The sequence below is a fragment of the Mizuhopecten yessoensis genome, unplaced genomic scaffold, assembly GCF_002113885.1.
Source record: "Mizuhopecten yessoensis strain PY_sf001 unplaced genomic scaffold, ASM211388v2 scaffold2507, whole genome shotgun sequence".
Classification (NCBI taxonomy): domain Eukaryota; kingdom Metazoa; phylum Mollusca; class Bivalvia; order Pectinida; family Pectinidae; genus Mizuhopecten; species Mizuhopecten yessoensis.
This window is the reverse complement of record NW_018404580.1, coordinates 351,008-373,231: the sequence shown is the minus strand read 5'-3', so window position 1 is coordinate 373,231 and position 22,224 is coordinate 351,008. Positions and strand designations below refer to the sequence as shown.

Below are 22,224 nucleotides of genomic sequence, written 5' to 3'. Positions count from 1 at the left end.
TATATTCAAGGTCACAGGGGTCAAATATGTTAAAATCTTATAAACAACTTCTTCTGAATAACCGAGAGGCCTAGGGTGATGATATTTGGCCAGTAACATGCTGGGATGAAGGAATACCAAGTTTGTTCAAATAAATGACCTTGACTTATATCCAAGGTCACAGGGGTCAAATATGTTAAAAACATTTAAACAACTTCTTCTGAAAAACCAAGAGGCCTAGGATGATAATATTTGACCAGTAACATGCTGGGATGAAGGGGTGCCAGGATTTTTCAAATAAATGACCTTGATCTATATTCAAGGTCACAGGGGTCAAATATGTTAAAAACATTTAAACAATTTCTTCTGAATAACCAAGAGGTCTAGGTTGATAATAGTTGGCCAGTGCTGGGATGAAGGGCTACCAAGTTTGTTAAAATAAATGACCTTGACTTATACTCAAGGTCACAGAGGGCAAATATGTTTTAAACATTTAAACAACTTCTTCTGAATAACCGATAGGCCTAGGGTGATGATATTTGGCTAGTAGCATGCTGGGATGAAGGGCTATAAAGTTTGTTCAAATGAATGACCTTCATCTTTTTTCAAGGTCACAGGGTCAAATATATTCTTAACCTTTAAACAACTTCTTCTGAATAACCAAGAGGCCTAGGATAATACCAGTAACATGCTGAGATGAAGGACTACCAAGTTCATATGAATGACCTTGACATATATATTTTAAGGTCATAGGGGTCAAATATGTTTAAAACCATTGAATGACTTCTTCTTAATAAGCAAAAGGCCAAGGGTGATGATATTTGGCCATTAACATGCTGGGATGAAGGACTACCAAGTGAATGACCTTCGCCCATATTCAAGGTCACAGTGGTCAATATATGTTTAAATCTTAAAATGATTTGTTCTGTATAACCAAAAGGACCAGGCTAATGATATTTTTCCAGAAGCATGCTGGGTTGGAAGACTATAAACTCTGTTCAACCTAATATTATAATGTCCTTGTTCGACATTCAAGGTCACAGATGTCATATGTTTAAATCTTTTAATAGGTTCTTATGAATGAAACACTGATATTTTGCCTGTAACTGTATTTTAGTCCACTTTTAAGATTACAAGTGTGAGATTAATACCAGGTGAGTGATGCAGGCCCATTGGGCCTCTTGTTTATAGCATATGTCAGCTAATTATATATAACCACTCTTAGAACGATGCAGATCTTATTTCAATGTAAGAAAGTATATAACGCTATATGGCATTCGACGGGCGTATTTTAATTGTTCCGCCCCGCGGTACTCTTGTTTTATATTAATGCACCATCAATATTTACCTTTATAATGTATAGTCACAGTTTAACTTATAAATATTCATTAGTATGACAACAAACATTTAACACAGATCTTGATCAAAATTTGAAAATATACATGTACTTTTAGCTTACAGCCGTACAGTTCATAATTATAAGAGTTAAGCACACCATAAATACATACAACAAAATATAAAGCACACATTTGACTTCAGATTATATAAACTTGGCTCATCATTCAGCATTTTACAAAGAGTCTGTTGGATCATACATAGATTGACAAATAAATTGTGCATTTGTCCCAAAGAAAAGAAAGTGGACTTTTCAAATATTTGATTCCAGGATGGATGAGAGTTGTCGGCCAGTGCGACTTAGGAAGGTGGTGCTTGGGTACCCGTTTGATGAACAGAAAGGCTCTGGGTTCCACTTTGACATGTCACTCAGTTACAAGCTTGGTGGGATCATCAACACTTACTCAGATGGAAAACCTGCACTGGTGGTAGGCAGCTGTGTCTATCTTCTGTTGAAATTATTCCATGTTTAAATGAATAAATGTGATTAGAAAGTTAGAATTTCAGTAACTTCGTTTCCATTCATGAAAAATGTAGGATAATTATCTTTTAAATGTCCTTGGTTTTAAATAAATAGTGAAACTTGCATTGTTCAAAGTAATCATGGAAACCAAAAGTGCTTTTTGGATTTGGTAGGTTTTAGTTTTAATTTACATAGATATTCATCTCATATACACATTTAAATCTAGTTCAAAGACTATAGTTTTAGGATTGTGAATTATGTAATGTTTAATTTAGTTTCTGTTGTATTGATATGCAGTTTCTGCTGGACCTATGTTTGTTTTTCAAATATTGTTGTTTGGAGGTTTGTTTTGGCAAAACAATTTTGGTTTAAGCAGAATCAGTCTTGAGAGATTAGCAATCTCTTATGCTATTGGCAATTAAGATTGCTTCTAATTGTTCAGTCCTAGATTTAAAAAAAAAAATCAATATCTCAAGAGAAGAGGCTGGACGTTCAAAAAGGTGTGGAACAGTACACATTCATTTTGTTGTTTCAGTTCTGTTCCACAAGGAAAGGTACTCAACAGGCTGCTGACATTCTGGCCAAAGACAGTAGAAGTACCTTTATCAAGGATGTTAAAAACAGACAGATTTTGCTGAAATACTCCAATCTGGTAAAGGATGCTAAACTCAGAGGTATATGTCTTGATCTGTACTTACTGTGAATTGTATTGATGGTATTTGTTGTTCTGTCTGCCATCTTTTAATACAAGGGGCCTGTTCATTTATGCGGAACAACCGGTAAGTCCGTTTTTAAATGCAACATTTTCGGGTATAAATCCTGGGAGACCTGCAAATGTTTGTGCAGGCTTTCCAAGGCTTTGTCAAGGCTCGCCTGAAAGCAGCATCAAATTACTGGGTTCAACCTTAATTCATAAACGAACAACTCTGGTCAAACCAATTGAACTGTTCTCCATAAGTGACCAGCTTTTTTTTTAGTCCAGTAAAACCTTATTTTATTACCACAATTTGTCCCACAAAATGTTGCTATTATAAAGAGATTTGGCATATATCAAGAATGACTTAAAAAGGAATTGTTACTTCAAAATACATGTATGTCGGCAGTAAGCTATTAAGTTAGGAGGCAAAGGAAATAAGGGACATTATATTTCATTAATGCAGTCAGATAAAGAGGGGCTTTATATTGAGACTTATTGTCAAATAATAATGTTTAAGATAATTTTCTCAAGCATAGATGTTTAACCTGTTTTGCAAATGGTAAATATAGCATGTACTGCTTGCTCTTTTCAGACACATTGATAAAGGGTATTGGTGTTCACCATGCTGGGATGGATATTCAAGATAGAAAATACATGGAGGAGCTGTTTGCTTCATCTCAACTACAAGTTTTGGGTTCGTTACTAGATGTTTAAAATATTGGTTTATTTCTTGACATCCAACATGAAACAAAAAATATATAGCATCCTAATCCTTAGGAGGCATGGTAGACTAGTGGTAGGATGCCAGGCTCGTGACCAAAGGGTTGTGGGTTTGAGTCATGGCACGGCACTGTGTTGTATCTTTGAGCAAGAGACTTCGCTTGTTCCAGTCTACTTCGCTGTAAATGAGTATGTGGTTGGGCAGTGCCAGAAATGTTGAATGCTAGCTGTGAGCGCCAAAATGGCAGCACCGGCTGTATGCTCCCCAGGGAGTTGAGAAAGATATTGGCTGGTTGCAAAGGCCCTATAACCATAGATAATAATTTGTGAACCACTTTGAGACGACCTATAAGAACCTCAAATTATTATTATTATCATAATTATCAAACAAAGATGTACAAACATTGAAATTTTGTTATCAGGTGACATAGTTGATATTGGTCAATGTTTCAACAGTTGCTACAAGCACTCTGGCCATGGGTGTGAACCTCCCTGCCCACCTGGTGATCCTTAAGGCCACTCAGCACTACAATATGGGCATGCTAGAGGAATACTCCAACACTCAAGTTCTACAGATGATTGGACGAGCTGGACGACCACAGGTAGAAGAATTATTTAATACCATATAATGCCTTAAATTTTCATCTGCAAGAAGGTACCTGCAGAATTGCCTCACATGTGTAAAATTTGCTTAGCAGTGGTAAGCTTGGAATGCATTAAACATGAGGTATCATTGACTGTAAAATAGGATAAAAATACTTCCATAACTCTAACTCCGACAACCCAGGTGGAGTATGAAATGGTCTGGGGTGGATGTTGCGGTATCTGTGATGTAGCATTCAAGTGAGATGGCAATATAAAGAAGATGCCGTTGGAAGCACGGTCCCACTACAAACAGAACACAATACATCTCCAGCACACACGCAGGCATACACACATAGGGAGATATTATCCAGGTGGCATAGGACTAGTAGTTCGCGCCTGATCAGGCAGCTCCTGCAAATTCCTCAAAAATTGTATATCCTAATTGTATTAATTGTATATCTATGTACTGTAAAGTGCTTTAGAGTGGCTTATGTTAGCTAGATAGAGCGCTATATCAAATGTTGTATATTATTATTATTATTATTATATGAGTGTTCGGATGGCAAACATGATTGAGTGCAGATGTGGGAAAATTACTTATAAAATGGAACAATTTCTGGTTTATTAAAAGAAATGTGTTTAAGCATGTTATGGAATAAAACATTAAACAAATTCTTATTTTATAGGCCCATCAAAATTATGAGTATCTTTCTGTCCCACCATCTGTCCATCCTCATATTGGTTTCTGTAATGTAACTTGCTAAAATATCATTTGATCAAATAGGGTAAGTGACCTTAAGTGACCACTAAGGGTTGTCATTAGCAGGCCCATCATATTTGCTTTTTTCCATTAGACAAGTTTAACAACCCTTTTCTATTTTAAGCCTAAAAAAACACATATTAGCAGCAGACTTTCCTCATTGAAAATAATTATCCATAGTATTTGAAATTCAAATTGATTCATTGCTTTAGTCATTATCACTATATCAGGAACTCTTTAGAATTAACTTATAACACAAAGAGAAATGTAGAAATCTTGCCACATCCCTGAGATAATTTTATTTTATTGATTTTCATGGTGCAAATGAAGTTTATTCTTGTAACATTTCAATATTTTCATACATTCGTTATAAGGATGCATCGGCAGCATTTGAAGTGTATAACTTTCTCATGCAATGGGTCCAATTGGATTGCTGGATGCTACATGGCGAGGATGGGTGTATATTTTCCACCTCTGTAGTATGCTAGCTATACATTAAATATATTGTTGTTCAACCAGTAATGTTTTCGACTTAATATCTGATTGCTGGTGCATGTTTCAGTTTGATACTACTGCAACTGCTGTTATTATGACAAAGACACAAAGCAAGGTAAAATCAATTATTTCTATTAAACTTTTCACATATCAAGTAATCTTTTACTTCTGATACCTTATCAATTCATTTAAAAATTGAAGAAAATGGTCAGTTCTAATTTCAAAATTAGAACAAATGATTTGCCCATGACCTCTTGTGCATTCATTATTTTTCTTAACTGCTCAATCTACTTTGATATTTTTCTTTGTGAAATTTGATATTTTTCTTCGTTAACTTTGATATTTTTCTTTGTGAAATTTGATATTTTTCTTTGTGAAATTTGATATTTTTCTTCGTTAACTTTGATATTTTTCTTTATGAACAGCTGAAGTATGAATCTTTGCTGAATGGAACACAGATGATTGAGAGCAGGTATAAACAGAACTTATTTAGGGTTTTGATTTCAAGTTTTTTTTGTTTAACAAAGAGCTCCCAAGTACCATGCTCCCAAGTCCTTTCTTACACTGAAATCTTTACAACCGAGTAAAATTCACACGTTTCAAAATTTGAGCCATCTTGGAAAAAAGGTGTTGGTAATTTGTTTTTAACCCAATATAGCCTACACAAGCACCTGATAGAGCACCTGAATGCTGAGATTGTGCTGCAAACCATCAGTGACATGGCCATCGCGATGGAGTGGATACGACACACCTACCTCTACATCAGGGTGATGAAGAACCCCAAACACTACGGTCAGTACTAGTACCGAGTACAGATGATTGGACTTGTTTATAAGCATATAGAGTACTATACGTTACATATCTCACTGCAAATATTGTAGGATACTGTTTAAAATATGTTAAACATTTGAAATTTAAGAAGGTCAATCAGGTTTATAAAAAAACATGTGTTACAGGAATGCCAGTTGGCCTCACAAGAGATCAAACAGAGACAAAACTTCAAGGTAAACATTTGTTGGTATTTGTTTTACTAAGCAATAAAGCTTTCAGTTATATGAAATGTTTTAATAATTTTCATTTGAGGATTAACTTGAAAGTTTTTTTTACGTTATTGAGCCATAACATAAAAAAGGAGTGTACTCTAAATAAATCGTGAAAGCGGTTTTATATTACGGCTGATCAATAGCATAAAAAATTCATTCAGTCTTTCCACACTTTTAATCTGGCAAGATAAAACTTGTTTAGATATCATTCAATTTAAGTTCAGAATTGAGCAAAAATCCAGAGATACCTAATCATTAATAAATATACTGTGCTCTGATAGTCAATGGTTTCAGATTCTACAAATGAAATCTATCTCTCAAAGAATCCTTTACCACTGTAAATTTTGTATTTTTGTATTTTTGTATTAGTGCTTTTGTATTAATTTCTATTTTTTCAGAACTTTGTATGAGGAATCTGAATCAATTGGCTGGTATCCAGATGATAAAAATGAATGGAGACACATTTGACATTCAGTCTACAGGTACAGTGTATGTTTATAATGAAGTGGAAAGTTATATGATATTTAGGGGGCCGTGGTGGCCAAGTGGTTAAGGCGTCTGACATTCTGCTACCACTAGCCCTCCACCACTGGGTCGCAGGTTCAAGACCTGTGTAGGGCATTGCCAGGTACTGGCTGTAGGTTTGTGTTTTTTTTCTGCAGGAACTCTGGCTTTCCTCCACCATCAAAACCTGGCACGTCCTTAAATGACCATAGCTGTTAATAGGATGTAAAACACAAACAAACCAAACCAAAGATATGATATCTAGTGTGCCGGCATGTTTATAATGAAGGTGGAAAGTTGTAATCAGCATGAAGGCATGTTTTTGATGTGGGTGGAAAGTGATATTCAGTGTGCATGTATGGTTATATACTTGGTAATGTAGATGGAGGCCTAGGGCATTTGATAATTCAGTCTACAGATTTAGTTATAATTTAAGTGAAGAGGGATTTACTGTTGTCACTGTTTATGATCATAGAGAATTGTATAATTTGCTATTCAAAGTAAGGAAATTCTTGTTTATTATATGACATGAATGATTGATTGATGATTCAGAGGCTGGGAGACTGATGGCAAGATATTGCATCGCCTTTGAGACAATGAAGAAGTTCTGTGGTGTTACAGGAGAGGAGAGCATCAGCGACCTGGTATTGATTTTATTAACTCATTCACCCCTGAAATTTCATAATGAACTATACCAACCTTTGAATTAGAAGAGTTCAAATGTGTCTTCAGGGGTGAATGATTTAACAGAGATATTGTTCCTATCTTAATTTGCTTAATTGAGTTATTCACAAAGATGAAAATCCCAGCATTCTAGTTTCTAATGTATGTTTGACTATCACTATACACATCTATATAGCACATTACATATGATATACAGTAAAATTCCAATGTTTTAACTTTATGGGACCAACACATATCATTGAAATAATGTCAATAAGACAGAATATGATACGTAAAAGACAAATTACAGGCTAAGAACATTTTAAATCTATAAGAATACCATGTTTATCTATACATTGTAGTTTGTATGATGATCTTATCAAATGAAACATTTCGTTGTTTATCAATTCGTTTTTGGGTGCATGTCTTAACGTACTTGTTCATTTTTCACTTCGATCTTTCAGTTGTAATTTTCAATATTTTCAAAATGAAGAGACCTTAAATAACCTTTGAAATGGCAAAAATATTTTGACTCATAAATGTTTGGTTCATGAATAGAATATTAGTAGTGTTAATTAAGGGGGAAAATCAGGACTTTGCAGTAAGTTTGACACATCAAGAAATTGGAATCTTTGAAGTCTGATTTATGGAAGTTTGTCTGTATGTTTTATATTCATATCACCACAATATAAAACATATTTGTTGCTGGTTTGAAGGCTGGTGACTAGACAGTTCAGTCAACCCTTTCACAACTGTAGACCAAAATAGACTCATCTGGATCAATGCATGGTAGAGTCTACTAAAGTTACATAGGGGTGAAAGGGTTAGTAACTAAAAGAGCATCCATCTACAGCTAGTAGGGTCCGGGGTTGGAATTCCTGCCTGGTCTGTTGCATTGTCTTCATCGTAACTAAAGTACAGTGTATGTATTGACACATGTAAACTTGACATCTATTCTTTTTCTATAAAAGTTGGGGATTGTATCTGGGAGTGAGGAGTTCATGGAGGTCCAACTGAGAGTGAATGAAAAGAAGACGCTGAACACTCTTAACAAAGACAAGAATAGACAAACCATCAGGTATTATTTGTATCAAAGTAACTATAACAAACACAGGTTTTGATACAGTACATTATAAACTACATCAAAACTGTGAAAGCTGCCTAACTTTAAACCAAGTTCATGCAAGGTCAGTAGGAACATATTTATCATTATTAACACAACAAATTAAAGCAATCTTCACAATGGCATTAATTTTTTAGCCCACATTCATCTCACACCTTATTCTTCTCCACACATTTTTTAAATTAACAACACTAGCCCTATGTTGATGAAACTTCACATGGATGTTTGTTGAATGACTAGGTATGCTAGCTTATGCTCACTGCAACTTTTGGTTACAATTGTTTTTTTTTCATGTATTTGTAACTTTTGAAGAAGTTTGTCCGGAGGATATCTTCTATACTATTTCACCCGGAGTAACCAGTGTTTGTGTACAAGGACATCTTGGGATGGCGGAGTGCAAGAAGTAGGTCACTATGACCTAACTGTGACCTATGCTTCCTGACATAAGTGTACTGTTTGTTAAATATAGAAATCTTTACCGGTGGGGGACTATGGATTGCCTTGCAATACTCTGCCTTGTTTTTGTATTTGTGTCTCATGAAAAGGCTTTTAACACCTAACTCCCCTTTAAAAAAATCTTGCTTATGCACTCTTAAAAGCATTTTATTTTTATTTTTCAGGTATCAGTTGCAAGGAAAGATCAAGACGAAGCAAATGAAAGTCAATTGGTAATGATCAAGACTTATATGCTCATTGTTACAGAATGACAAACTAGATTACTCTAGGTGTAGTTAAGACACATAGTAATTTAAAATCATATAAATTGTATATTCTGAAAGATTTGCTGAAATGTATGTAGGGTGCCGCGGTGGTCAAGTGGTTAAGGGGTCTGACATTCTGCTACCACTAGTCTTCCACCACTCGGTTGTGGGTTCGAGGCCTACGTAGGTCAGTCGCCAGGTACTGTCCGTAGGTCGGTGGTTTTTCTCGGGGAACTCCGTCTTTCCTCCACCACCAAAACCTGGCACGTCCTTGAATGACCATAGCTGTTAATAGGACGTAAAACACTAACCAAATCAAATGTAGGCAAGTAGCTAATTGTTATTATTGTTATTAAGTGGAGTGCTGAAGATAAAATGAATAGAATAAGTTCAGTTTTATTATTTTATGATAAACTTCCAATATGATTTTTAGCCTCATACAAGCACAGTTGGGCTGCCTTCTGGTTCAAGATTTTGCTTTACAACAGGACATCACCAGGATATTCAGAGCTGCACAGAGACTTTCTAGATGTAAGTCTTCTTCAGGGTTCCTTCGTAATGTCTCTTGATTTGTTGTGACTGACACAGGTATAACATTTTGCTGAAGTTGTTAATGCCAAGGTTCCATACATCAAGTAGGTTAAGGGACTTGATGAGATTCATCAATTGTTGTTTGGAAGTTGAAAAAACAATTGTGGCATCTTATATATACATATATACATATACATGTATTCTGGTAATTATTACTGCAGATGTCTATAGTCATCATGAAATCTAGGTAAATGATACTAAGTGGTTTCTAGACAACATTTTTCTTTTAATCATAGCTGATACATTGCAGACATGATTTAAAATTCATAAGGGATTCATTCTAATATCACAGACAGTCTGAATAATTATATTTGGCAAAAATTGCCTCTAAAATGAAAAGTTCTATAGTTCTATAGTTAACAGTTAAAGTATGGGTATGAGGGATATAGCAAATTTATGATCCCCCGAGGCGAAGACTATTTCCCGAGGCGAAGCCGAGGGAAATAGTCCTGGAGGAGGGGGATCATAAACTTGCTATATCCCGAAATACCCATACTTCAACTGTTTTATTATACCGATACAAACACTGCCTTACAATATTCTAAATATTATTAGATAACAAATTTTCCATGTCCGCGATATTCAAACCCTTTTCAGTGAGGTAGCTAGAGAGCAAAGTAACGGATGCCTGTACTGGTTTTTTTGTGTGTTCCAACTGTCTTTTGCCTCCAATATGTCCGACAACTCGCTCTCGTCCAACACAGAAAACCTGGTGGTCGCCATTTCTGTTGTCGTCTGTCAACAACAATGCGCGGTGAAGGTCGATCCAGAAAGTACCGGCTCTGCTGGCCGGAAATAGCCGACGTAATTTGATTGCGCTGATTGGTCCATATTCGGTCAGGCCCCGCCCACGACGTCACTCAATTTTCCGCATTTTCCTAGGGAAATAGTTTCAAAACTATCGCACCCCTCCAGACGAACTATTTCCCTGGCATGCAGTTAGAGGGGAAATAGCTTGTTTATGTGGTTACTTTTGTATAGTGTAAAATAAGTAGAGGTATAATAATTGAGGTTAACTACTGTGATGATTTCAAAAGTTTATTCTTTGTTGAGGCTGTCAGAATAAAACGTTCCTGAATACTGCTTATCTGTGTGAAGACATTTCCATCAGTTAAGTGTGTAATTGTGTTTATAGGTGACTGACTGTAGGACATTACTTGATTTCTATCAGATGTGTGAATTGTGGACTTATGTTTGTAGGTCTGATGGAGGTGCTGTGGATACGGGATGATTATAAGGCATTCCTGAGTGCTGCACAGCTGTGTAAAGCCATCAAAGCCAAGCTTTGGGAGAACTCCAAACATGTAGCCAAACAGCTAGAGAGGATAGGTACACGAGACACATATATGTGTATTATAAAGTCAAGCTAACTGAAGGGAATTGGCTGTCAGAGTATCTTCTAAATCCTTGAAAGGGTTGAGCTTAAATAAGAGTGTATACAAAAAAAACTCTAGCACAGCTTAATTGACCACTTCACACTTAAATCCCCATAACCTCAGAATTCTTTTTTGTCTGGGGTATATCTTTTAAACTATTTCACCTGGAGTACCCACATTTGGTATGCATGTACATCCTGAGATGGTGAAGTGTCTAGTTCATTAAATAGGTCACTGTGATACATGGTTAGACTTTTGACCTCCACCTTTGAAAAATGATTATCAGGGGCATATCTTCCATACTATTTCACCTGAAGTAACGAGATTTGGTATGTGAGTATGTCCTGGCCATTGGAGTCAAGAGTACAAGAAGTATGAACTATGAGATAGGTGAGCAACTATGGATTGCCTTGCAATACAATTGCCATTTTAGTATTTGAACCTAGGACACTTCACACTCTTAGTAGACACTACTGTATACCAGATACTAACTATCTTATCATTGGTGTCCAACCCTACTGATTGGAACAAATCATGTAAATGCATGGAAAGGTTGAACTTTCACCGAAATGATAATTATATTTATAGATTGAAGTTAATACTGAGTTATAAAATTAATGTAAAATAATATAATTATACTGGATGCAGGAATATACAAGTTCATGATTGTAGAAATATTCTGGTTGTCCCCATTGCTGATTGAAACTCTTTTATTTTTGTTCAGGTCCAGCACTATCTACAGCTCTTGTCAATGCTGGGATCACCAGCTTCCAAAAGATCGAGGAAACCAATCCACGAGATCTAGAACTGGTGAGATAATAGTCATACCCTTCAACAGCGTAATTAAATTTCTTACCAATTTATTTTTCAGCTATTAAATCCTGAGATTATTTTTTTGTAGACTTTGATGTAGCATAAAAGTATGTATATTATGCATTTTACTGGCATTTAACATGTTCATCTATGGTTGATGTAAACAGCAATGCTTGCATGCAGTAATTTATGGTAAAACAGTCTGAATGCAGTCATTAGGAGGCACGGTAGTCTAGTGGTAGGACGCCGGGCTCGTGACCGAAGGGTTGCGGGTTCGCGCCACGGCACGGCAATGTGTTGTATCTTTGAGCAAGATACTTTACTCCGCTTGTTCCAGTCTACTCAGCTGTATATTAGTGAGTATGTGGTTGGGCAGTGCTAAAATTGTTGAATGCTAGCTGTTTGCACCGAAATGGCAGCTCGGGCTGTATGCTCCGGGTGCTGAGAAAGGTATTGGGTGGTTGCAAAGGCCCTATAACCACAGGTAATAATTTGTGAACCGCTTTGAGACGACCTACAAATTCGAACTAGGTTGTGATAAAGCGGTATATAAGAACCTCCAATTATTATTGTTATTATTAATTATAATTATTATTAATATATGTATCTTGAAAATATAATATTAAATTTACATCATTTGTTAATTTGTCGTCTTTTAATATTTGATTTTATTCCCTCCATTATATTTGGTATAGATTGTCAACAGACATCCTCCTTTTGGTAACCAGGTACGAGATTCAGTCACCTATCTTCCTAAATATGAACTGACTATGGAGCAGGTACAGTACTTGACTTTTCTCACTTGATTTAAAGAATGTGAAATTCAAATGTCTGTGAGTGTGTATACTTTATTATCTTTAAGTTTGTATGTTACTGGAAATTTTGTACATTACACTAAATCTTGACCTGTTTTATAGTGATTCATAAACTGCAAAGTTTTAGGGTCCAGGATTTAGTTTGTTATAGATAAAAAGTATCAGATACTGACTTCGAAATCTTGTTTAAAAGTTCTGAGTATTAAACAGAAGTTATATATGTATCACATTTTGATTTATTTCAGGTGTCACGATACAACAGTGGTACTGCAGAGATTCTGCTACACCTCAACATTGCAAACCAGACAAGCCTACTAAATAAGAAGACCGCCTCCCTGTTCCATACCTGTATACTTCTGGTTGCTAACAGTGACAACAAGATCATCTTCAGACGCAAACTTATGTCAGTAACACATTAACGTCACAGTACTTTATATGTTTACAGTGAGCTTACCAAAGTACAATTACAGTAAAACCTGCTTTATTACAAAACATTGGGTCTAGGAAAAAGGTGTGTGAGTTTTTAAGAAAATGTATATAGATGAAGATGAGATGAAGAGGTTGGGGGGGGAATCCAAGTGATCTCAACTTAAGTTATCTGAGTTCCACTGTAAATGTTTAAGAGGAAGTTTTCTTTGTCTATTCAAGCGGCCGATAAATTTGATAACTAGATGTGAAATTATTGATAACTAGATATGAAATTTAATGTCTTTTATCTTGTAATCTGGTCCTGTGCTAAACGTTTGTGTTGTTCAGTACAGTAAGGAACAACACCAGAATTCAATCAGCCATGGCTATCTGAAACTGGGTGAATAATTAGTTTAAGTACTGAATATCACTGACCTTTTTATGAATTGGGGATTGTGTATTCAATTGTTGTTGTTCATTGTCTTTTTAAGGGACTCGTATTTACAGAAGGAATCAGGCTTCACTAAAAAGTTGGATGTTCAGAGGGCTGCTACAGGGTCCGAGTTATACATCCACCTCATCAGTCAGGACTGGGGTAGGTCACCCGTTAACGGAAATAATCAGAGAATATTGGCTTTTGTATAACACTGATGTTTCATAATTATGTGAAAACCAACTAGGTCCCAGTGTCATTAAACAGTCCAAATTTCAAATGTGAATAAAAGAATATGTCACCTGAAATCTTTTTTGTGAAGAAGTCCATATTTAAACTATGTGCATTCTTATCAGTGCCACATCGAGTGATAGCATGAGGCTAAATATGCTTGTTAAATGTTTATGTATGCATAGTTGTATTTCCCCCCTGAGGTCTCGATAGTCAGTGCAAGAGGTTTCATTTGATATACTTGTACATTGTTTGTAGTTGGGCTGGATGTGGAGACCACCTATTCCCCTTACTATCTTGTACATTGTTTGTTGTCGGGCTGGATGTGGAGACCACGTATTCACCTTACTATCTTTTACATTGTTTGTAGTCGGGCTGGGTGTGGAGACCACCTATTCACCTTACCATCTTGTACATTGTTTGTAGTTGGGCTTGATGTGGAGACCACCTGTTCACCTTACTATCTTGTACATTATTTGTAGTCGGGCTGGATGTGGAGTCCACCTTTTCACCTTACTATCTTGTACATTGTGTGTAGTCGGGCTGGATGTGGAGACCGCCTATTCACCTTACTATCTTGTAGGTTGTTTGTAGATGGGCTGGATGTGGAGACCACCTACTCACCTTACTATCTTGTACATTGGCTAAATATGCTTGTTAAATGTTTATGTATGCATAGTTGTATTTCCCGCCTGAGGTCTCGATAGTCAGTGCAAGAGGATTCATTTGATATACTTGTACATTGTTTGTAGTTGGGCTTGATGTGGAGACCGCCTGTTCACCTTACTATCTTGGACATTGTTTGTAGTCGGGCTGGATATGGAGACCACCTATTCACCTTACCATCTTGTACATTGTTTGTAGTTGCGCTTGATGTGGAGACCACCTGTTCACCTTACTATCTTGTACATTGGCTAAATATGCTTGTTAAATGTTTATGTATGCATAGTTGTATTTCCCCCCTGCGGTCTCGATAGTCAGTGCAAGAGGATTCATTTGATATACTTGTACATTGTTTGTAGTTGGGCTGGGTGTGGAGACCACTTATTCACCTTATTATCTTGTATATTGTTTGTAGTCGGGCTGGAGGTGGAGAGCACCTTTTCACCTTACTATCTTGTACATTATTTGTAGTCGGGCTGGATGTGGAGACGTCCTATTCCCCTTACTATCTTGTACATTGTTTTTAGTCGGGCTGTATGTGGAGACCACCTATTCACCTTCCTATCTTGTACATTGTTTGTAGTAGGGGTGGATGTGGAGACCACCTATTCACCCTACTATCTTGTACATTGTTTGTAAGCGGGCTGGATGTGGAGACCACCTCTTCACCCTACTATCTTGTACATTGTTTGTAGTAGGGGTGGATGTGGAGACCACCTATTCACCTTCCTATCTTGTACATTGTTTGTAGTTGGGCTGAATGTGGAGACCACCTATTCACCTTATTATACTTGTACATGGATTGTAGTTGGGCTGGATGCGGAGACCACTTATTCAGCTTAGGGGGTGGTATATTGTTTGTAGTCGGGCTGGACGTGGAGACCACCTATTCACCTTACTTTCTTGTACATTGTTTGTAGTCGGTCTGGATGTGGAGACCACCTATTCTCCTTACTATCTTGTACATTGTTTGTTGTCGGGCTGGATGTGGAGACCACCAATTCACCTTACTATCTTGTACATTGTTGGTAGTCGGGCTGGATGTGGAGACGACCTATTCACCTTACTATCTTGTGCATTGTTTGTAGTCGGGCTGGATATGGAGACCACCTATTCACCTTACCATCTTGTACATTGTTTGTAGTTGGGCTTGATGTGGAGACCACCTGTTCACCTTACTATCTTGTACATTGTTTGTAGTGGGGCTGGATGTGGGGACCACCTATTCACCTTACTATCGTGCACATTGTTTGTAGTTGGGCTGAATGTGGAGACCACCTATTCACCTGACTATCTTGTACATTGTTTGTAGTTGGGCTTGATGTGGAGACCACCTGTTCACCTTACTATCTTGTACATTATTTGTAGTCGGGCTGGATGTGGAGTCCACCTTTTCACCTTACTATCTTGTCCATTGTTTGTAGTTGGGCTGGATATGGAGACCACCTATTCACCTTACCATCTTGTACATTGTTTGTAGTTGCGCTTGATGTGGAGACCACCTGTTCACCTTACTATCTTGTACATTATTTGTAGTCGGGCTGGATGTGGAGACAACCTATTCACCTTATTATACTTGTACATTGTTTGTAGTTGGGCTTGATGTGGAGACCGCCTGTTCACCTTACTATCTTGGACATTGTTTGTAGTCGGGCTGGAGGTGGAGAGCACCTTTTCACCTTACTATCTTGTCCATTGTTTGTAGTTGGGCTGGATATGGAGACCACCTATTCACCTTACCATCTTGTACATTGTTTGTAGTTGCGCTTGATGTGGAGACCACCTGTTCACCTTACTATCTTGTACATTGGCTAAATATGCTTGTTAAATGTTTATGTATGCATAATTGTATTTCCCCCCTGAGGTCTCGATAGTCAGTGCAAGAGGATTCATTTGATATACTTGTACATTGTTTGTAGTTGGGCTTGATGTGGAGACCACCTGTTCACCTTACTATCTTGTACATTGTTTGTTGTCGGGCTGGATGTGGAGACCACGTATTCACCTTACTATCTTTTACATTGTTAGTAGTTGGGCTGGATGTGGAGACAACTTATTCACCTTACTATCTTGTCTATTGTTTGTAGTCGGGCTGGATGCGGAGACCACCTATTCACCTTACTTTCTTGTTCATTGTTTGTAGTCGGGCTGGATGTGCAGACCACCTATTCACCTTACTATACTTGTACATTTTTTGTAGTCGGGCTGGATGTGGAGAACACCTATTCACCTTATTATACTTGTACATTGGTTGGAGTCGGGCTGGATGTGGAGACCACCTACTCACCTTACTATCTTGTACATTGGCTAAATATGCTTGTTAAATGTTTATGTATGCATAATTGTATTTCCCCCCTGAGGTCTCGATAGTCAGTGCAAGAGGATTCATTTGATATACTTGTACATTGTTTGTAGTTGGGCTGAATGTGGAGACCACCTATTCACCTGACTATCTTGTACATTGTTTGTAGTGGGGCTGGATGTGGAGTCCTCCTATTCACCTTACTATCTTGTTCATTGTTTGTAGTCGGGCTGGATGTGGAGACCACCTATTCACCTTACTATCTTGGGGCCACAAGGATTTCCAATGTACCATCGAAGGTAGAACACAGGTCTGAGGCCTCAAAAGTAAAACATGTCCCATGGTACCAGTGAATTTCAATTAAGATAAGTGCTTATTGTCGAACATTATGTGAAGTTTGTTTAAAATCGGTTCAGGTTAATATTAAGCAGCTAGAGAAGGAGTATGTGTGGAAATTTGATTCAACAATTACAATCATTGGTACTTATTTCAGGACTGCATATTGATATTTCTTTTGGTGTATAGTTTGTTGAGTAGTAGAGAATTTCACATCCGTCAATTGTTTAGTTGATCTGAATTGAAAATGATGCAGACAGCTATTAATTCCTTTTGGAAGTTCTATAAACCCTATAAATGATAAGTCAGCTCTCAAAATTGAAAGAAATTAAGTTAAAAAATGATATATGATTTTAGCGGAATACATAACATTAAAAAATATTTATTTAATAAGTTTTGTTTTTGTTGGTTAAATGTATTTCTAGTTAATACTTTATTTACATCAATCCAATTTTTTCTGAAGTTCCAAAACATCTGAAGAACTGATTGAGAAAATGAAATTTTCACAGGTTGATGGCAGCAATCAGCAACAGTCAGGTGGCAGATATACAGGTATATAGTGTTGGTCAAAAGATTAACAGTCATAGGGATTCAGTCTACCAATTTGTTTTATAAATCACGTTGATGTATATTAAACCACAAATTAATTATGTTGCAAATTGAAAAAAAAAGAATCTAAAGAAAAAGTCAAAATCTCAATTACATCAGTGCATCATGACTACATTAGCTACTTTCCTTTCCTCACATATGAAAATGAACTTGGTATAATCAGTTTGTGCTGTAACTTTTGATTTTCATCAGTCCTTTAGAAAAGATTTGGTCCAGGAACATGCAAGGTCATATAGAGCAAAACAATAAAAAATGCTAAGTGATTAATATAAGTTGAAATAACTTGTTCACATTTGTTGTAAAATAAATAAATTTTATTACATTTTGAAATTAAAAAAAATTAAATAAGTGTCAATAAAATCTGTCTTTTAGCTGCCATCTTTTGTCAAATGATATAAGATCAGTTCTACATGTATTTGTTTCTAAAGTAAATATGTATGACAAATTCTTGGAACAATAATGTCACATCAATTTCGACATGTGATCTTTTACTGGATATTCCACTAAACTATAGGTGTGCAAACAACATCTGATGGTCTCCGGCCCTGTAATCATCGCTGCTACAATAAGTCTCTGTGTGGGCACAAGTGTTGTAACTCCATGACCGAGGCAAAGCCTAAGCTCCCTGCGACCCCCAGGATCCCTATGCTATCCAAGCCCAAGACTGGAAGCATATGTAATTACATATCTGGCCTCAAAAATAAACTGACCATGCTACCGGATACTCCCAGTGCCAAAAGGATAAAGGTAGGCATGATGTGTGGTATGTACAGGTTAAGTTTGTAATTGTGTTTTTCAAAATTCTTACAAACATTATACAATGTCAGTTAATACTAATGAGTTTAAAAAAAAAAAATCATATTTGAAGTTTTGTATAAAATCAGAGCTTTAAGTCATTTTTGGCCATTATTTTGATTTGTTTTAAATTACCTTTCCTCTGAAGAGGTGCTTCTTTTTTCACCTTTTCAATACATAGAAAGAGAAAAATATTCATGTCTTTTTAGATAAGCAGTATAAACAACAAGTCTATCAACATGGATCAGTTTGCATACACACCAAAGAGACCGGAGACTATGGTAATGTCAGATGAAGGTTACAGCACCCATGAAACAATTGACCAGTTTAACAGCGACGGTTCATCAGATGAGATTTGTAAATCTACTAGTACCACACCAGGAAGGCCCCAGACCTCCAAGTTTTATGACAGAGATTGCACAGTTATGTCCTCTGAGGCTGGAGATTGTGGACAAGGCAAGCAGCAGGAAGGTCTGACCAAACCCCAGTACAACGAATGGGCACAGCTAGACCTATACCAGAAACACAGAGAGGAATACAAGGAAGGTTTGTTGATTTAATAATCAGTCCAGAATGTGTACCTTTAAGTGATGAATTGAGATAGAGAAAAAAGTTATGTATCACTATGATCATCAGTGGAAACTTAAGTCCTAGAACAACCTAACATCATCAATACCTTTGTTTATTATGATAGTCTCCTGTTTAATATGCAAGAGAAGCATCAAAATAACACTGTTCCACTAGCCCCATATATATTCTATTTCTTCTGTTGATGTTTATATAGGGACTTGAAACATAACTGTAAATATAACATATAGAAATCCACCATTGAGATAAATGTCTCCGTACAGATGCTGAGAACTCCCATCAAGAGGATGACTACGACTTTCCGGAATTGAATGTTAGCAACTCATACTCACCTCAAGTACAAACCACCAATCGGTAAGATGCATTTGATACCTGGTATTTGTTTGTGTTGTGCAAGTCATTGTACCAAGGAAATATCCATTGTCCTCATTAATAGATGGTTGAATCCAACAGTTGTCCACAATATATGTAGATATAAAATGGAAAGAAAAATCAAGACTTGCTTTTTTATCCAATGAGTGTTAAATCAACATATGTTGTCTTTTAAATGTGTATAGATCACAGTACCAGATGGCAGAACAGTATGGAAATTTCGGTATCAGTTCAAGTCTGTTCCCATCTAAAATCCCAAGTCCTCACAGAATGGACTACCACCCTCAAACACATACAGATGGAACCTTGTCCTACAGTTGTATTGACGACTGGGACGATGATAATGCAAACTTTCAAAACTCGGGAGATGGACTCTCTAGTGCCTTTGATACACACAGAGCAAGTTTGTCCTTCAGTGTTGATAAACCAAGGACTTCAGTCTTGCATGGCACTCCCAGCAGCAGTACGAAAAAAAGAAAATATCCACAGCATTGTGATGATGATGATGTGATAGAGATTTCAGAAGGAGAGTTGTCTCTTCAAGATAAAACCAACTCATCGACACCACACAGGTACAGCCAGGAAGCATTCTTCTTGATTTCTATTATATTATCATGATAGAAAATTACATTGTTTGCATGTTTGTGTTAATTATAGGTCTATGTATCTTAATGATAAACATCTGTTTATGTTACCAGGTATATGAATGTACTCCCGGTGTTCTAGAATATTATGTATTTGAATTGAAACTTAATATGTTCGAAAAAAAGAAAGCTTGTAATATGCTAAAAGCAATATGTTAAAGGTGGAAAACCTACAACATTTTTAAAACTCCTGAAGTGCTCAGTTTTACATATGACATCACCTAGTGCACAAAGTAATATCCAAAGGTGAATATTAGCAACAAAGGTGATCTTTAAATACAGAATCTTGCAAAAGTGGTACAAAACAATTCCTTTTCTGTTTTTGAAATTATAGATTTGGACAAGTGGTAGCTTGGTCAAACTCGCAAAGGAAGGCCAATGAGAGCTGTCCTGTGACACCCAACCAACAGAAAAATTGGGTTATGTTTAACCAACAGGGGAATGAGGCATCACCAAATGGATCAAAGAGTGAGGAGGATCACTGGAGTGGTAGTGACAACGAACTCCTGATGTTAGATGCCTCCACCAACAATGACAGAATCAGGTAATTTTTACTCCAGAACAATACACTATTTATATTAGAAACTAGCCCGGCCATGTTGTTCTTTTAGCAAAATTGTTATTTTCTTTAGTATAAGGGAGTACGTTCCATATCAAATCCAGTCAATGCATCTACATTGGTGCTGACTGAAATATGGAGGGATAAGGGAATAGCGTATTAAGGATGTCATCATATCCCTGCTGAAGGCTATATCCTAAGGGTCAGTTTGTTTGCCTTGTGGAGATATTGACATATCCATTCTACTGTTGTACTGGGGTTTTGAGTCACACAGGCATGAAGTGTAGTGTTGTTGTTTCTACAGGAGTGGAATTTTTCATGTTTTTATGCTTATTTTTTTCCCGTTTTGAAATTGGTTTACATTATTTACTGCAAGGCTGCATTATATATTTCACAGATTTTCACAAATGTTCAATCAGATTTGGTAAAAATTGTGAATAAAGCAAGAATTCCACTTGGATAATTTATGCTATTTGGCAAAGTCTCAAAAGCATAACATGCTTTGAAAACATCCTAACTGATGATTTGCTATTTACTTTTCAGAAAGACAACTGACGGCAAGAAAAGTAATCCTGGAGCAGTATTGACATCTCCAAGGTCTGACTTAGACTCATTTCCACAGCTGGTCAGACCTAAGACCTTTTTAAACAACAAAAATAGGTACACAGGGACATCCAACTCCAAACCCAGACAAGGCGGCCAAGCTAACAGCTATTGCAGTAATTTCCAAAGTAGTTGTATGCAAGAAAGTGTTAAAAACAACAATGGAAAAAGAGACCAAAGTTTGCTAAGAAAATCCCAAAGCAACAGTGGCGTACAAGAAAATAGCTATAGTAACAATTACAGACAAAAATACATCCAAAGCAATGGTTCTAGTAGGGGCAACCTCTTAACTAACAGTTCTAGTAGTGGCAACTTCCAAACTAACAGTTTAGGGCAAGGAAACATCCAAACCAACAGTTCTAGGCAGGGAAACATCCAAACCAACAGTTCTAGTGGAGGAATCGTCCAGGGCAACAGTTCTAGTGGAGGAATCGTCCAGGGCAACAGTTCTAGTGGAGGAATCGTCCAGGGCAACAGTTCTAGTGGAGGAATCGTCCAGGGCAACAGTTCTAGTGGAGGAATCGTCCAGGGCAACAGTTCTAGTGGAGGAATCGTCCAGGGCAACAGTTCTAGTGGAGGAATCGTCCAGGGCAACAGTTCTAGTGGAGGAATCGTCCAGGGCAACAGTTCTAGTCGAGGGAATGTCAAAAATAACATACCTACACATGAAAATATCCATTGCAATGAACATAACCATGAGCATGAAGGTTTTCAGAAAAGCCATCCCTATAAGAGTTCAGTGCAAAGAAGTCGGCTCCAAAACAATGTTTTAAAACCTGTTTGGGAACTGTCCCAGAGTAAGACCCAACAACTGGTGAGTAGTACACATGTCAATACAATAGGAAGTCAATCTATCAGAGTTGTAATTCATATTTCTGAAACCAAAGTCATGAAATATAAAAATAAGTACATATGATTCATGTATGATGAAGATCATTGCCATCATACCTAAGATATT

At 36.8% G+C, this 22,224-nt stretch overlaps 1 protein-coding gene across 4 annotated transcripts in view; it reads left to right on the top strand.

Moving 5' to 3' along the window:
• The window catches only part of LOC110446094 (probable ATP-dependent DNA helicase HFM1), a 34,468-nt gene that overhangs the window by 9,184 nt on the left and 3,060 nt on the right, over nt 1–22,224 (top strand). For 2 of the 4 annotated variants that reach the window (XM_021491059.1, XM_021491057.1), the window contains exons 13-38: nt 1,646–1,802; nt 2,373–2,511; nt 3,127–3,228; nt 3,711–3,856; nt 5,162–5,209; nt 5,520–5,566; nt 5,753–5,886; nt 6,051–6,098; nt 6,536–6,619; nt 7,194–7,285; nt 8,276–8,382; nt 9,048–9,095; nt 9,562–9,659; nt 10,920–11,048; nt 11,820–11,905; nt 12,604–12,687; nt 12,969–13,126; nt 13,623–13,726; nt 16,986–17,059; nt 17,606–17,648; nt 18,220–18,452; nt 18,710–19,046; nt 19,352–19,442; nt 19,646–20,032; nt 20,439–20,648; nt 21,207–22,080. In XM_021491059.1, coding sequence (XP_021346734.1) covers nt 1,646–1,802; nt 2,373–2,511; nt 3,127–3,228; nt 3,711–3,856; nt 5,162–5,209; nt 5,520–5,566; nt 5,753–5,886; nt 6,051–6,098; nt 6,536–6,619; nt 7,194–7,285; nt 8,276–8,382; nt 9,048–9,095; nt 9,562–9,659; nt 10,920–11,048; nt 11,820–11,905; nt 12,604–12,687; nt 12,969–13,126; nt 13,623–13,726; nt 16,986–17,059; nt 17,606–17,648; nt 18,220–18,452; nt 18,710–19,046; nt 19,352–19,442; nt 19,646–20,032; nt 20,439–20,648; nt 21,207–22,080 — 4,060 coding nt within the window. The remainder of the gene's footprint in view (nt 1–1,645; nt 1,803–2,372; nt 2,512–3,126; nt 3,229–3,710; nt 3,857–5,161; nt 5,210–5,519; nt 5,567–5,752; nt 5,887–6,050; nt 6,099–6,535; nt 6,620–7,193; nt 7,286–8,275; nt 8,383–9,047; nt 9,096–9,561; nt 9,660–10,919; nt 11,049–11,819; nt 11,906–12,603; nt 12,688–12,968; nt 13,127–13,622; nt 13,727–16,985; nt 17,060–17,605; nt 17,649–18,219; nt 18,453–18,709; nt 19,047–19,351; nt 19,443–19,645; nt 20,033–20,438; nt 20,649–21,206; nt 22,081–22,224) is intronic. The other 2 variants (XM_021491061.1, XM_021491060.1) reach the window with 2 other exon arrangements.